Genomic DNA, 14507 nt, shown 5'->3' on the forward strand with positions numbered 1-14507 from the left:
CCTCAGTGTTCCCTGTGTTGGTGTGTAAGACAGAAAGAAGATGGGGTAAAAGAGTGCACGCATCCTCCACTACAAACCAGAGGCTGATAGCATTATGGAGAAGCTAGGGTTTGGCCTCACACAAGCAGTTTGCACTGTTGTCCAATCCCAGGTGGGGTGGTTGCCTCTTCATTTCCTTTGATAGCAACCGCCTGTTGCGTGATGTAGTGTGGGTGTCCTCAGAGGTAACTACCTAAGTTTGCATACTTCCTGACTGACAGAACACTCCTGCCAGTGCCTCCAGGCCAGGGTGGTGGTGTTGGTGGGAGGAGTAAGTAACCAAGTTTCACTTCCTTGCCTTGGAGACTCAGAGCCAGAGCAGGCTGCTGTCTCACAGAGCGAGAAGGTGTCAGGAGCAGCCCAGTTGTGTCTCTCTCTCTACCTCTGTGAAGGGCGCGAATGGGCAGAGCAGAACTTCTAGAAGGGAAGATGAGCACCCAGGATCCCTCAGATCTGTGGAGCAGATCCGATGGAGAGGCTGAGCTGCTCCAGGACTTGGGGTAAGGCAGCAGATCTCCTTTCAAAGTACCTAGTGGGTGGACATTGACTCCGCACTCCCACCTGCATGCTTTGATTAATGACTATCTTCAGTGCCTTGTTGCCCTCTGCCACCTCAACCATTTATTTTTTTCCACTTTATTCATTTGTATCTGTTAAGTATCTTCTTGTCTGGGGCTAATTCCATTGGAAAAGCAGGCATTATTTTTCTAGATGTGAAAACAAGTAGGTTGAGAAAATAGGGGAAAAAATCAAATGTTGGACATTCTTTGAGAAGAGGGACAGAATTGGGATATAGAGGTGATGTTGCCTGGCTTCCTTGATGTTGCTCTGGTTTATGAATAAATGCGCTGTTCAAGAGTTTCTAGCACTGACCCAGGGACAGTAAAAGGACTGTGTTTCTGGTAAGATAAACAGAAAGCCTACCCTACTGTAAGGGAGAGGGACTTTTTCAAAAGACAGAGAATGAGGAAGTTCCTGCAACAGTCTCGCTTGTATGTTTCTTTCTCCTGATACTGCATTTGTGAGCTTTGATATCGTATGTATGTCCAGAGAGCCAACTTTGAGCCTTTCAGTACCAACAATCCAGGAAGAGGATAAAATTTCTGCTTCAAACAGGTAAGTATAGGTAGGTGGAGTCATTGGAGCTCTGTCTTTAAGAAGGGACCCAGATGACAACTCATCCGGGTATTTAATAAGAAACAAGTATTACACAAGAGAGGAATTGGGGATTTCCCAGAGAAACTGCCTAATGCACTGGGAATATCCCAATAAAGGTGGCTTTGACACCTGTGCATGAGGAGAGGCAAAACCTTTACCTTCTGCCTGGACAAATAGCTCTAAATCTTCATAGCAATCCAATGACATAGGAGCTGTTGTCATCTTCATCTTACAAAGGATGAAAACAAGTACCAAACAGGTTTGAATAACTTGCTTGCTAGTCACACATCAATTACATGGCAAAGCTGGGCATCCAACCTACCACAGGCTATGTCCTAAACCAAAGAAAAACCAAAATAGAGTTGAAATCTCTCTGTGTTAAGGCTGCAGAGATTGTATCTTTTTATGTTGTATTACTGTAAAAGTTTATCAATAATTCCTGTCTTTAGATTATAAAACTGAGGTCTCGGAATTGAACTCTACTTTCATTTGGCAAATCAGATAAAACACCTGGAATTTTCATTAAAGAAAACTCCCCTTATTAGGAAGCCAGAGCTCTAGAATCTCTCTATCCCTCTAGATTGAATCCCCAAACAGAAGAGGTAAAAGGCCCTTCTGTGAGCATCCAGCACAGGTGTCACCAAGTCCAAAAGCTAAAGCTGAACTGTGGCCCTCAGTGTCTTATTGAACTATTAAGTTACAATGCTTTACATGTTCTGTTAACTGTATTCCCAGCCCACTGTAATAGAAAACCCCAAAGGAGGAGATAGAGGAATATATTCAATTCTGGTCCTTTAGTTAAACAAACAATCCTAGAACCCAGAGTCTATGGTTGAGTACTGTGGGAACACACTTAGATGACAAAGATGAATTAGATGCTGTCTCTGTGCCCCACCATGATGTCAACAGCAAGAAGCAACTACAGGTGAGCCCCACGGGTGGAATAGGACTGTATCTTTCCTCCATGTGCAAAGAATAGACATTGAATACAAAACCGAGTCACACCACTTCCCTGCAAAAAAAAAGGGTACATTCATGGCCAGATTTCCCTATTTCAGAAGTCGTGAACAATTAATAAACATGAGGATGATTTCTATAGCAATGGGCAACCTGCAGTTATCTGGGAAAACTGCTCTACAGTCCTGGTTCTTGACCTTGGCTGTGCTCTGGAACAACTTGACACCCAAACCACAGACTTGACAAATGATTTCAGTATCTCTGGGGATGGGTGTTTTCTTGTCAAACTCTCCAAGTAATTCCAAAGTGAGACCCTAGGTTGATGATCACTGCATAGAATATGTATCTACCAAATGCATTAGGTAAATGTGGTCTTGTTTTTCATTTTAAGTCTGTTGGGTGTGTACTTGAATCTTAAAATTACTAATAAATGTTGATATTTTGTTTGTTGGTTTAGGGGCATTTCGATTAGCAACTTTATTGAGGTTATTTTACATATCATAAAATATACCCATTTCAAGTGTACAATTCAATACTTTTGACTAACTTTACAGAGTGATACAACCATCACCATAAATCAGTTTTAGGACATTTCTGTTCTCCCAAAAAGAACCCTCAGATGTATGGCTTATTTAAGCATACTCAATAGTGTGCTGGAAAAACACCTGGGAAGAGTTGGGGTGTGGAGAAAGCCCTGATTTCAAGAATTTGCCTAATTCCCTGGTATAAATACTCCCACTATAGACAATTTCAAGCTGCCAACAATTTAACATCATCGAATTGAATATTTAATAATCAACTTGTGCCAGTACTTGCTCCTGCAGCACCTCACTGATACATTTTTTATAGATAACAATTTGATAACTCTTGACAATGACTTGTTGCCTCTGCCAGAATACTGAACATAACTCGAACATTATACTGACTTTTTCTTTGAACCTTTAACCACTGGCGAGATAGAATCTCTACCAAACCTTCTGATTAATTTAGTTTCCAAAGACCTCCTTAAAAACAAAATGATTTAATGTAATTGATAGACAAAAGGTAGCTGGTTTTAATGACTTAATTTTTCAATTATTTTTAAGAGGTTATTTGAGTAGTTAGATAAATCCTTACGTTTATGTTTTTGATAGACATAAACAGATAAGTTAGTGGTTAAATTACAGAAATAGCAGAAGTCTTTGTTCTTGGGCCTCTGTTTTTTTCAGGCTCTGGAATATGTAAATCCTGTAAATTGAGCCCTGAACTGCAGCAAATCCATCACTTGCCTTTCCAGGACATATACAACTTGCTCAGAGTACAGGTTTATTATTTTTTAAAATACCTAAATCAAGCAACACAGTGCTTTTCCATGTCTCATTTATAGAGTGTCAGCCTAAAATCATTAATTTTCTTTCATCTAAAATACATTAATGTGTCCAGAAGCAAAGGAGAAATAAAACCATCTTAAATTGTTGCTCAGCTTCGCTTACACTTCTCAGGGGAGGGTATGGGCTTAGGGGGAAGAGAGGTGTGGGGAGGGCAAGAAGTGAGGGTGTGGAGAATCAGGGGAGAGGAAGGAGGTGGACCATGAATGAGGAGATGGGTCAGGCTGTTTGCTGCTTGCAAAATGAAAATATGGCAAAATAAAACAAGTAACAAATACTGGAGATATCACCTAAGTAACAAACTGGTAAAGAATAGCTAGTTAAATTACTGAAAATTCCAGCAATTCTTTGGCTTTAACAAAGGTTACTATACTATTTCTACATATAGCTATATATATGTATAAACACAAAAGAAATAACATGAAATGAAAGTGTTTTAGCATGCTTTAAAATTAAATATTCAAATGATCTAGTCAGTTGTAACTCCAAGTGAGAAACATAATAAACGTTCTCTTTTTTAAATACTTTCTCAAATTGAAAGTTGTATAAGAAAGTGCCAGTGTTTGGCTGGATTGGCCAGTGCCAAAGAACTAGATTCCAACCTCTGAATATTTAAATAAATTGATAACTAATTCTTCACATATAAGAGAAGGTTAGAGTAGACCATGGAGCAGCAAACCTTTTTTTAATAAAGGGCTGGGTAACGAATGTTTTAGGCTTTGCAGGCCTTACAGTCTCTACCTCAACTACTCATATCTGCCGTTGTGCAAAAACTACCAGAGAACACAGAAACAAATGACCGTGATGGTGTTCAAACAAAACGTTATTTATACACTGAAATGTGAATTTCATATAATTTTTATGAATATTTTTCTATTTCCCTCAAGCATTTCAAAATGTACAGCCATTCTTGGCTCCCAGTCCATACTAAAACAGGTGTCTGACAGGAATTAACCCTCAGCTGGTGGTTTGCTGACCCAAGGAATAAATGATAATAAACAAAATGAGTCTGTATTATAAGGCAGGCATTTTGTAGACACCAGCTCTGGTCTTTGAAAGGCACTGGTATTCCAGCTTTACACAGGAAGAGACTCAAGAGCAGAAAAATCAGGTTGCCTACAGTCTCTGAGTGTCTGTGTTCAAAACCCATGCTGACTTCACAAACCAGGTTGTTTCCCTGCTGTGATAGTCCTAATTTACTGACCACCTACTATGCATCAGCACCATACCATTCATGTGCATAATGCCATTTAGGCTTCACAATAACACTTTCAATACGATATCACCATACTCATTTCATAGATGCAAAAGGTGACTTCAATAAGCTAAGTATACGATCCAGGTCACAGACTTTGTAAGTAGTGGAGCTGAGAGACACACCTAGGAACTTACCCCAGAGCTTTCCACTGCATGGTGCTGCTTTGTAGAGCCCACTGGTCAAAGGTATGTATTCTAATAATGGCAATTAGTAATTATTGGATGCTTATCATGTGCCAAGCACTAGTTTAAGCCCTTTGCCCATGTGAACTTGTTTAATTTACACATTGCTGTGAGGTGGGTATTATTACTAATGTTGTCCCCATTTATAGATGAGAAAAGTAAAGAACAGAGTTTTAATCACATGCTCAAGTTTCCATTCTAACATACCTTCAAATCCAAGAGTTTTGCTCCAGAGCCTTCATGCTTGACTGCTGACGTAACCTCCTGGTTTTCATCAAATTTCTCTCATCTTATTATACTAGTACATGTTCATAGTTCTTAATATGAACTGAGAGAAGCAAAGAAAGTTCTGTGATTATAACAAAGTTTACTATAAAAGACATTATTCTTTCTATTCCTCACATAATATACATGCACATGTACACAAAGCCAGGCCAGCATTCTAGTTAATCAGAACATTATTGAATTTTGTGTAGAATTCATTTTCAGGACTAGAAAAATTTATTCAGCTAAGAAACGTAAAGTCAAAATTTCAGTGGAACCTGTTTACAGAGGTGTGACACCAACTACAGCAATACAGCTTGTTCCTCTTCTGTGCACAGCTCTGTAATCTTGGATTCTAAAAACGGAAGGTGGTTCTTCTGTGGTTGTATAATTAGTATGTAACTAGTGTACAGTTCCATCTCTTCATAACTCAAGTGAATTTCCTCTTCAGTTGTGGTGTTTTTCTGTTCCTTCAAAGGGTGACTTCCTTCTACTTACAAGTGGAAATCTGTCCCACAGACTGTCCATGTTGGGGGGAGTCACTTGTTTCATTCATTCACTCTTCTACTGGGTCATAGATCTATCTGTTGAATGATGACGCCAGGCAAGGCAGCATAGAGGAGACTACAATAAAGAAAGCATGGCTGTGCGGAGATGGAGGATTCATATGCATGTAGAGTTAGAATGCAGTGTTGTGTGGGCTGAGGGCTGTGACAGTGTCTAGATAAAACAATCTCCTATGGAAGGCTATCTTCTCCACAGTAGAAGTGGAGAAGATGGCCTTGGAGCTGATATGATTTTTGTCAGTTGAAGTTAGAAAAGGTGAAATTTTCTACAGAGAAAATGGCCTGAATAAAGGAGTGATGGTAGCAAAATATGCAAGGATTCAGAATTGAAAAAGCTCACATGAACTCAGACCCACCCAGTCCCCAAGACCCATCTGGTTTGTCAGCATTCCGGTGGTCTGATTCTGGTCTCTACCTCTATCCGTCTCATCCTATGAGAAGCTTCAACTTGGCTTTTCTCTTGTACTTCTGCTTTCATGACCATACTCTTAGACATTTTGTTAAAACCTGCATTAATTTCTGGCTCCTACCAACTCCCGAAGAGGATAAATTCCTATTCTGAGCCCATCAACCTCTGTGTCCTACTGCCTGATAGAGGCCTGCCTCTACCAAGAGCACAGTGAACACTGCTGGGCCTTATTGGTGTTCGTTGCTCACCACTTGCTTCTTTATGGTCATGCTTCCCCTGACCCTGCCCACTAGCACCTGCCCCCATTATCTATTGTTAGACCTTCTTTGTTTAAAAATGTTTATAACTTTAAAAAGTGTAAGAGTAATCACTTGTTTTGATAACAGTATGATGATTATGTAAAAGAATGTCACTTTTGAGAGATGCATGTTGAATTATTTAGGGTTAAAGTGTCAGGATATCTGTAATTTACTTTAAAACTGTTCATCGAAAGAGTCAAAATTAAACGTTGTATTAAAAATGTGGCAAAAGGTTAAAAATTATTCTACCTGAAATATGGGTATTATTTAAATGCAGAAACATTGATGCAATTTTTCTACTTTCTAGTATATCTGAATTTATTTATAATAAATAGTTGAAAATAATAGTAATATATATTAATTATCAAAAATTAGAGAGATGAAGAGAAGCATCAAAATATAAAGAAAAGCACTAAAATGTCAGCCATGTACTACTACCTAAAATAACATTGTTCATCTCGATTCTAGTTTTTAAGAAATGTTTTTCTGTACACACACACAAACATATATAGAGATTGAATTGTAATCATATTATATGTATAATTTTGCTTTTGCTTTTTGGTAGGATATTTTTCCATCATCTCCTTCTTGATCTGTCTCAAAGTAGGCTCTTGCTTCCCTCTGAAAGCATGGATATTTAGGTTGATCTAGATTCCAGAGGGCCTAAAATAGATTTGGTCAATGAACAATGTGGACTCACTGAAGGTTCATAGGAATGTGGAATTACATAGTCTTCATGTTTTGTTTTTAGGTAGATTAATCTGATAGTTCAGCATGATGGGTGGCAATGGGGCTAGAGCCAAGATAGTGGGTTAGTGAGGGAGTTTTCAGATTGGTGAGTAGGAAACTAGAGTGCTAACCCGGGAATAGTCAGGAAGGAACAAGGGTAGAATCCAGCAATTCCATTGAGCTAAGCAAAATAAGCGACTCATGTCCAAACAAAACTAGTTCTGCTTTTGTGTACGTTTTCAAAATGGTATCAAAGAAATTTTGAAAACCTTAATGTCTCACAAATATATTATAACTCATTGTTTGCTTTATCAGTATAAATTTCTAAATTTTCCTGGGTTTCATGTTACTGCTCCTAGAGTTCTGACTTATACAAGTTGATTGCATGTTTGGGTTGATTCACCAGATACTCTTGAAACCATTTTGCAGATGTCAGTCCTGAGGTACTAAGAGGTTTAGCCACCTGCTTTAGGCTAGAGCACAGTAAACTCCTTTTAATGGTGAACTCCTTAGGAGCAGGACAGTGGTTTATTCATCTTTGCCTTCTCCATCTGAGCATACCACTTGACAAAGAGCAGATGTTTAAATGTTGAATTGCCCCAAGTTGAGTCAAGGCCAAGACCAGAACTCAAGCCTCCTGACTTAAGCCAGTGAGCTTTCCACTGCACCAACGCTGATGATGTACTTGCATTCATCACTTTCAGACTCACTCAGTCCCCTTATGCCCAGTGGTTTTTACTGGTGGAATAAATTGACGTTGGTTAGAGGTATCGCCTAAACCATGGAATAGAGAAGAGATAACTAATGAAACAAGAATCTGCCTGTATTTTTTTTACAGACCCCAATGTTCTTATAGCTCTTTCCTATAGCTGAAGCTTCCTGAAAGTGACCCTCTCTGTCTCCTACACTAGCCCACAATGGTAGGTTGTCAATGGCAACCACAGTTTGAAGACAATTACCCTGAACCAGCACTTTGTGAGGGATAAGTTACAAGAGTAACCATCGTAAGCCCAGAGTCAAGCTTGATTTTACTTGAAGATGAGCCCTCTTAAGAGAACCTCTGATTTTCATTCCCTGCCTAGTCATTCTAGGCCTTTTCAAGGTTTTTTCCAATCCAAATAAAATGTTCCCTGAGCCTCAGTTACTGGAGAGCAGTGGTGCTTTTTTGGTCTTGCAGCCATTCCTGTACTGTGAAGGCTTCCCTGGGGACTGAACAGAAGGATCTCAGTACAGTGAGATGCAGTTTTCACCCCTCCCGCAATTAGTGGCTCTGTCCCTCAGGTCTGTCCAAATCTGACTTCCCTGGGTATGTTGGTCCATCTCTGAGTCAGGCTCTGTGGATTTTTCTTTATCTTTAAAGACATCTTTATCTTTCATTGTTTTCTCTGCTCCTGTCTCCTGGATCACTCTTTGGGTCTGCATGTGCATTCCCTAAGTCTCTGTCCCCATGTGCTTCTGGCTATCTGTGTGAGCTGGCGAGTCTATCTTGGTCTCTTGAGTTTTGTGTCTCTATCTTTCTATCCGTCTGTCTGCAGTTCTTTGACTTTTGTGTCTCTGAGACTTTGTGCCACTCTGTCTCTGAATCTCTGAGTCTCCATCTCTGTCTGTCTCTGTGTTTTCATATTCCAGAGCTTCTTGCATCATTTCTCAGACTTCTTCAAGAACAGGTTCATCCTGATCTCAAACTCCTACAGAATTCTCTCCTCCCTTTCAGTTTTGATTTCCATTAGCTGAGCCTTGACTCCCACCAAAAAACTTGGGACCTGCCTTTAACTCACAGATCAATGAGATATTTGCATGCTCTGCCTCTGTCATCACTCAGGTCTGTTTTCTAAAGCCTGGAGCAGCTGGTCTCACCATTTAGCTCTGCTCTTAGCTCATGTAAACATGGGCATTTAGAAAAGCAATTTTGAAAGATACAGCCCTGCTGGTTCCATCACAGAAACCTCTCTATTGGAGAGACTCTAGAGAATCTTTCTTTGGCCTCCCCTGTATATCACACTACACCTGTCTGAGACCATGTAAGAACTTCCAAAATCCTTTATAAGGCTTCGGCTTGATTCCCTCTATTTGAACAGGGTCCATTGCTATTATCAATGGAAAAATAAGCCCACACTTATGAACATGTGACTTAACGGGCTTGTGTGGGCAACACCATCTTTCTTAGATATGTCACAACCTGATTCTAATATAAATTACAGCACTGGTAGCTCTTGAGTTACATAAGACACCCTAAACCCATGATTTCTAATGGCATAGAGGGCCAAACACTTTACCTTTCACAAAATCAAAGTATCTAGCACCGACCCTATGAACAAATGAGCATGAATGAAATCAGCAGCCAAGCAATCCCATGGAATAGTTCAAGTGGTAAGAACAGATTAAACCTTAGAGTGTGAACGCCTAATAGATTCATCTTTGTTCTATCACTGTTGTGTTCAGAAAGATTGTGAGGCTAAGTATAGGCTCAGCAAGAAAGACACATCAATTAGCTGTGCCATGTATGAACTTAGAGAAGGGGTGTGGCACATATGTTATGCATTTGTCATCTTTGGTCTAGATAGTTCAGAGGGGTGTCAGTGTCATATAAAAGTGAGAACAACTTTGAAAATGAAATAAGAGAAAATTTTCTAAAGAAGAATGCTTTTGTTGGCTGTTCAACTCCAGGGCATTTTGGCTGTTTTAACACAATCAGGAGTTTTTTTCCCACTTTGCGTTGAAATATATGTCCTCTTTATAACTCTGATGAAACAGAATTGAGGTTCTATTTCATGTATCTTTTCCAGGCAGGGAAAAATATATCATTAAATATGTGAATAATCTGTAGACATGAGTTACTAAGACATTTTGTCATCAAGAAATATACTATCTAAATGGATGTGTGGCATGTGTTTTAAAGTGCAACATTGCTTTCTGTGTCCACCAGTTCTTCCAGAGTTATTTTGCATCACTTCCCAACAGGGACCCTGTGCTCCAGCTAGGCATTTGGTTGCCCATACACACCAAGCCCATGTCCACTCCAGTGCCTTTGCTTATGTCATTTCTCCTCTCAGAATGCCTCTCACTGCCTAATGAATCCTATATTCATTCTTCATACTGCAGTTTATCATTTTCCCGCTCCATGAAGTTTTCCCTGATCATTCCAGCCCACTGTGAGCTCCCCTTCCTATGCTATAATATTTACTGTCCATATCACTAAGATAGCAGCTATTTGGTGATTCTTCTATGTTAACCTGCAGATCCTTCTCTTTTCCATTCTGTTGGTACTGGAAAGTCACTTAGTACTTTGCTTTGCCCTTCTCTTCAAATGCCAAATTCTGTGAACTCAAACTGTTCACATTACTGAAGTGAATTAAAGTTTTCAGGCCCAAGAGTCCTTCCCATACATGCTCCTCAAACTCTAAAGTGCATAACAATCACGTGGGACTTAGCAGGTTGAGGGAGGGGCCTGAGGTTGTGTGTGGTCCATGTTGGCTGCTCACTAGCCACTCTTTTCACTTGACACTTCCCAGTAGTAAAAAGTTTCTTATTGCACCTGATTTTAAAACCATCACTCTTGGCTGGGCGCGGTCTGTAATCTCAGCACTTTGGGAGGCTGAGGTGGGCGGATCATGAGGTCAGGAGATCGAGACCATCCTGGCTAACAAGGTGAAACCCCGTCTCTACTAAAAATACAAAAATTAGCCAGGTGTGGTGGTGGGCACTTGTAGTCCCAGCTACTCAGGAGGCTGAGGCAGGAGAATGGCGTGAACCCGGGAGGCAGAGCTTGCAGTGAGCCGAGATCGAGCCACTGCACTCCAGCCTGGGCAACAGAGTCAGACTACGTCTCAAAAAAAAAAAAAAAAAAAAAAAACACCATCACACTTATAAGTGCAGATGAAGGAAATGACCTAATTGGAAGTTTTAATCAACAGTAAGTCCAGTGTGAATCAGCTATGTGATGCAATTGTGAAGAAACTAATGCATTCTCGGGCTGCCTTATGTGTGCCCAGCAGCCAGAATAAGGGAGCTCCTGTGCTGCTTTGTTTTGCAGGTCAGAGTTTAACGTTAAGACAGATTTTTTAAGTTTGAAAGATTTTCAGATGAGATGAGTTCTCTGGGTGATAAGGTCCCTGGATGATAAAGGAACTGAAAGCCTGTCATAAAAGGAAAAGCTGAAGATGATGGAAAGAGAAGAAGGTGCATTCTAAATGCTTTCAACTCTTTCTATAAGTATCATCTATGTAACTCCAAGAAGCAGCTCTGAAACCATCTGCTGAAAGCCATCTACACAGCAAAAAATGGCAATTCATTGTAGCCCAAGAGTTTTCTAACCATGAATCATGAACATATGGATTAAGCTTGCCTATACAAGTACTGAGTTCCCCATCATTAGCAATATGTAGGCAAAGATTGGATAAGAGTACTATAGAGTTTAGAAATTATTCAAACACTGCTGTTGTGCATTTCTGACAAGATCCCAGGTGATGCTGATGCTGTTGGTCCATACTTTAAGTAGCAAAGCTTTGCACTGTGATTTAAACACCAGGTACAACCCGTTAGTAGGCTTAAAGTGAATTTAATGGGTCACATCAATATTCATTCAAAATAAAGAGAAAAGAATATATTCAAGTTAATATCCTATAGAAAGATAGGTGTTACGTCCTGTAACTTTTTGTTTTTTGTGCGTCTTTGTGACATATGTATGTTTATATATATACAGAGTGATATAAAATGTATTTTGTACTGTGAGTCAATTCAAAAAATTTAAAAGCCTCTCCTTTAAAGAACAGAACAAATGAGGTATAAAGTTAGATTAGTAAATTAAAACAGTAAAACCCAATGGGATAAGAAACTATGAAGGTTCCACTATTCTGGAGCAATTTTCCAGAAGATTCTAGCTCAAAGAGGCCCCAGAATGAAAGGAAAGGAAGCTGAACCAAGGACCAGCTTTCTGGATCCAGCCTGTCCACATTCTCTGTGGCTGAGTTTATTTTCTGTATCTTACTAAGAGGCAGCTATGAAAATTCTTTAGTGGGTGGTGTTTCCTAGTTTTTTACTGTATCATGGAAAGGATAATATCACTGTTTCCTTCAAGTTGAATTGCTGGTTTTCATAATCTTATAAACCCAGTACAAATATTCTTTTGGAGCTTAATTAGTCTTTTCTCTGTTGACTTTATCAGACTTGAGACATAATTATGGCAATATGTGGGCCTTGGGGAAAATGGAGACTATTAACATTCTTTCTAATAGGAGTTTCTTGCTCTTTTTTGCTTCTTCAGGGAAAATGAGACTAGAAGAATTTTTTTTTTTAAGTTTCAAAAAATGAACCTATTCCCAACTGCATTACAGTGTGTTCCTACCACTTTGCAAATGTCTAGCATATCCATAATACATTGTTTAATTTAGCAAATCTAGTTTGTTTTTTTCTGTAAAAGTTAAAGAATTGCATAAAAAATTTATAAAAGAAGAAAATTTTTCCAATACATGAAAATAAGAAGGTTCTCTGGCCAGGCGCAGTGACTCATGCCTGCAATCCCAACACTTTGGGAGGCTGAGGTTGGCAGATCACCTGAGGTCAGGAGTTTGAGACCAGCCTGGCCAATATGGTGAAACCCTGTCTGTATTAAAAATACAAAAATTTGCCAGGTGTGGTGGTGCACACCTGTAGTCCCACCTACTCAGAAGGCTGAGGCAGGAGAATTGCTTGAACCCGGGAGGTGGAGGTTGCAGTGAGCCGAGATCACACCATTGCACTCCAGCCTGGGTGACAAGAGTGAAACTACGTCTCAAAAAAAAAAAGAAAGTTTTTTTCCTAGGCATTCTTACTAGTCACCTTGATGGATGAGAAAACTGAGGTTGCTACTTGCCAGGGGGTCACATAGTGAATAAGGTAAAAATTGTTGGAGCAGATAGACTACCTGAGGGAATGACCAGAGACAAACGCATGACCTCTCCTCACCAACAATTATAAAAACTTCATTACTAATCACATTGAGAAGCTGAAAATAGCTTTTCTATACTATCAAGAATTTTTTTAAAGTGTTCTAGATGAAAGACTGAATTATCATTCCATTCCCCCATAGAAAATTATATTATTAAATTATTACATGAAGAGACAATCAAACACCAGACAGCAAAAATATAGAGAAAAAAATTATAAGGTTTGATTCAACAGTTAATTAATACAAATACGTTATTTTCTCTGTGTTGTGATGTTTGTGATATTTTTGTTTTTAAAATTTGTAATTTGCGATTTCTCATTTTAAATAAATATTCCTTTCTTTTTTGTAATTTTGCATAATTTGTCTTAAAGAGACCTCCAGATTTTATAAGCTTCAAGACCATTGAAATCTGCCTCTTATCCCTAATAACTGGAATATTCAAATTTTTTAAAATTGAATATAGTTCTGGCCCGGCACAGTGGCTCACGCCTGTAATCCTAGCACTTTGGGAGGCCAAGGCCGGGAGATGACCTGAGGTCAGGAGCTCAAGACCAGTCTGGTCAACATGGTGAAACCTCATCTCTACTAAAAATACAAAAATTATGCAGGCATGGTGGCACATGCCTGTAGTCTCAGCTACTAGGAAGGCTGAGGCACGAGAATTGCTTGAACCCAGGAGGCAGAGGTTGCAGTGAGCCAAGATCATACCACTGCACTCCAGCCTGGGTGACAGAGCAAGACTCTATCTAGGAAAAAAAAAAATTGAATATAGATCTAATTATAGAAACTGTAAGGTCCATGCAATTAGATTTTATGTAATGAGCTATTGGACATGCATATTAAGCCACAGGCAGCTCTATAAACATCAGACAAGGAACTGTCAGTATTCAGTGCCACATATACAGCCTCAATATCCTCCACCTTCATCTCTCACCATTCCCGACTGCTGTCCTTCATCACTCACTTTGAATTCTCACATGACTGCATGATATTCTGATTCTCATACATGCCTGGCATTCTCTCACTTCTAGGCCTTTGCTGCTGCTATTCCCTCCCATGTTATATCTCCCTGAACAACTGCGGATCCAAACCCCACCAGACTTTTAATGGGAAAAAGCCAAACTCTCTCTTTCTCTCTCTCTCTCTTTCTCTTTCTCTCTCTCTCTCTCAATCTTCACCTAAGTGCCTACTACTCAATAAGCAGTAGTTGAATAAATGAAAGAATATGGCAAATTATTAATAAGGTTATCTCTGGAAGTTGGATTAAGTAAGAAATTAGCTATTTTCTTTTTTTCTAATTAAATTTGTAGCTAACTAATATAGAAATCTATTTTTTTCATTAGAACAAGCTAA

General features: G+C 39.3%; 1 protein-coding gene across 2 annotated transcripts in view; it reads left to right on the forward strand.

The window, feature by feature from the left end:
- The first annotated feature begins 259 nt into the window (after positions 1 to 259).
- DAPP1 (dual adaptor of phosphotyrosine and 3-phosphoinositides 1) overlaps positions 260 to 14507 on the forward strand; it is a 55342-nt gene continuing 41094 nt past the window's right edge. For both annotated transcript variants that reach the window (XM_055111662.1, XM_003829938.7), the window contains exon 1: positions 260 to 539. In XM_055111662.1, coding sequence (XP_054967637.1) covers positions 439 to 539 — 101 coding nt within the window. In that variant the 5' untranslated portion in view covers positions 260 to 438. The remainder of the gene's footprint in view (positions 540 to 14507) is intronic.

The sequence above is a fragment of the Pan paniscus genome, chromosome 3 (assembly GCF_029289425.2).
Source record: "Pan paniscus chromosome 3, NHGRI_mPanPan1-v2.0_pri, whole genome shotgun sequence".
NCBI lineage: Eukaryota > Metazoa > Chordata > Mammalia > Primates > Hominidae > Pan > Pan paniscus.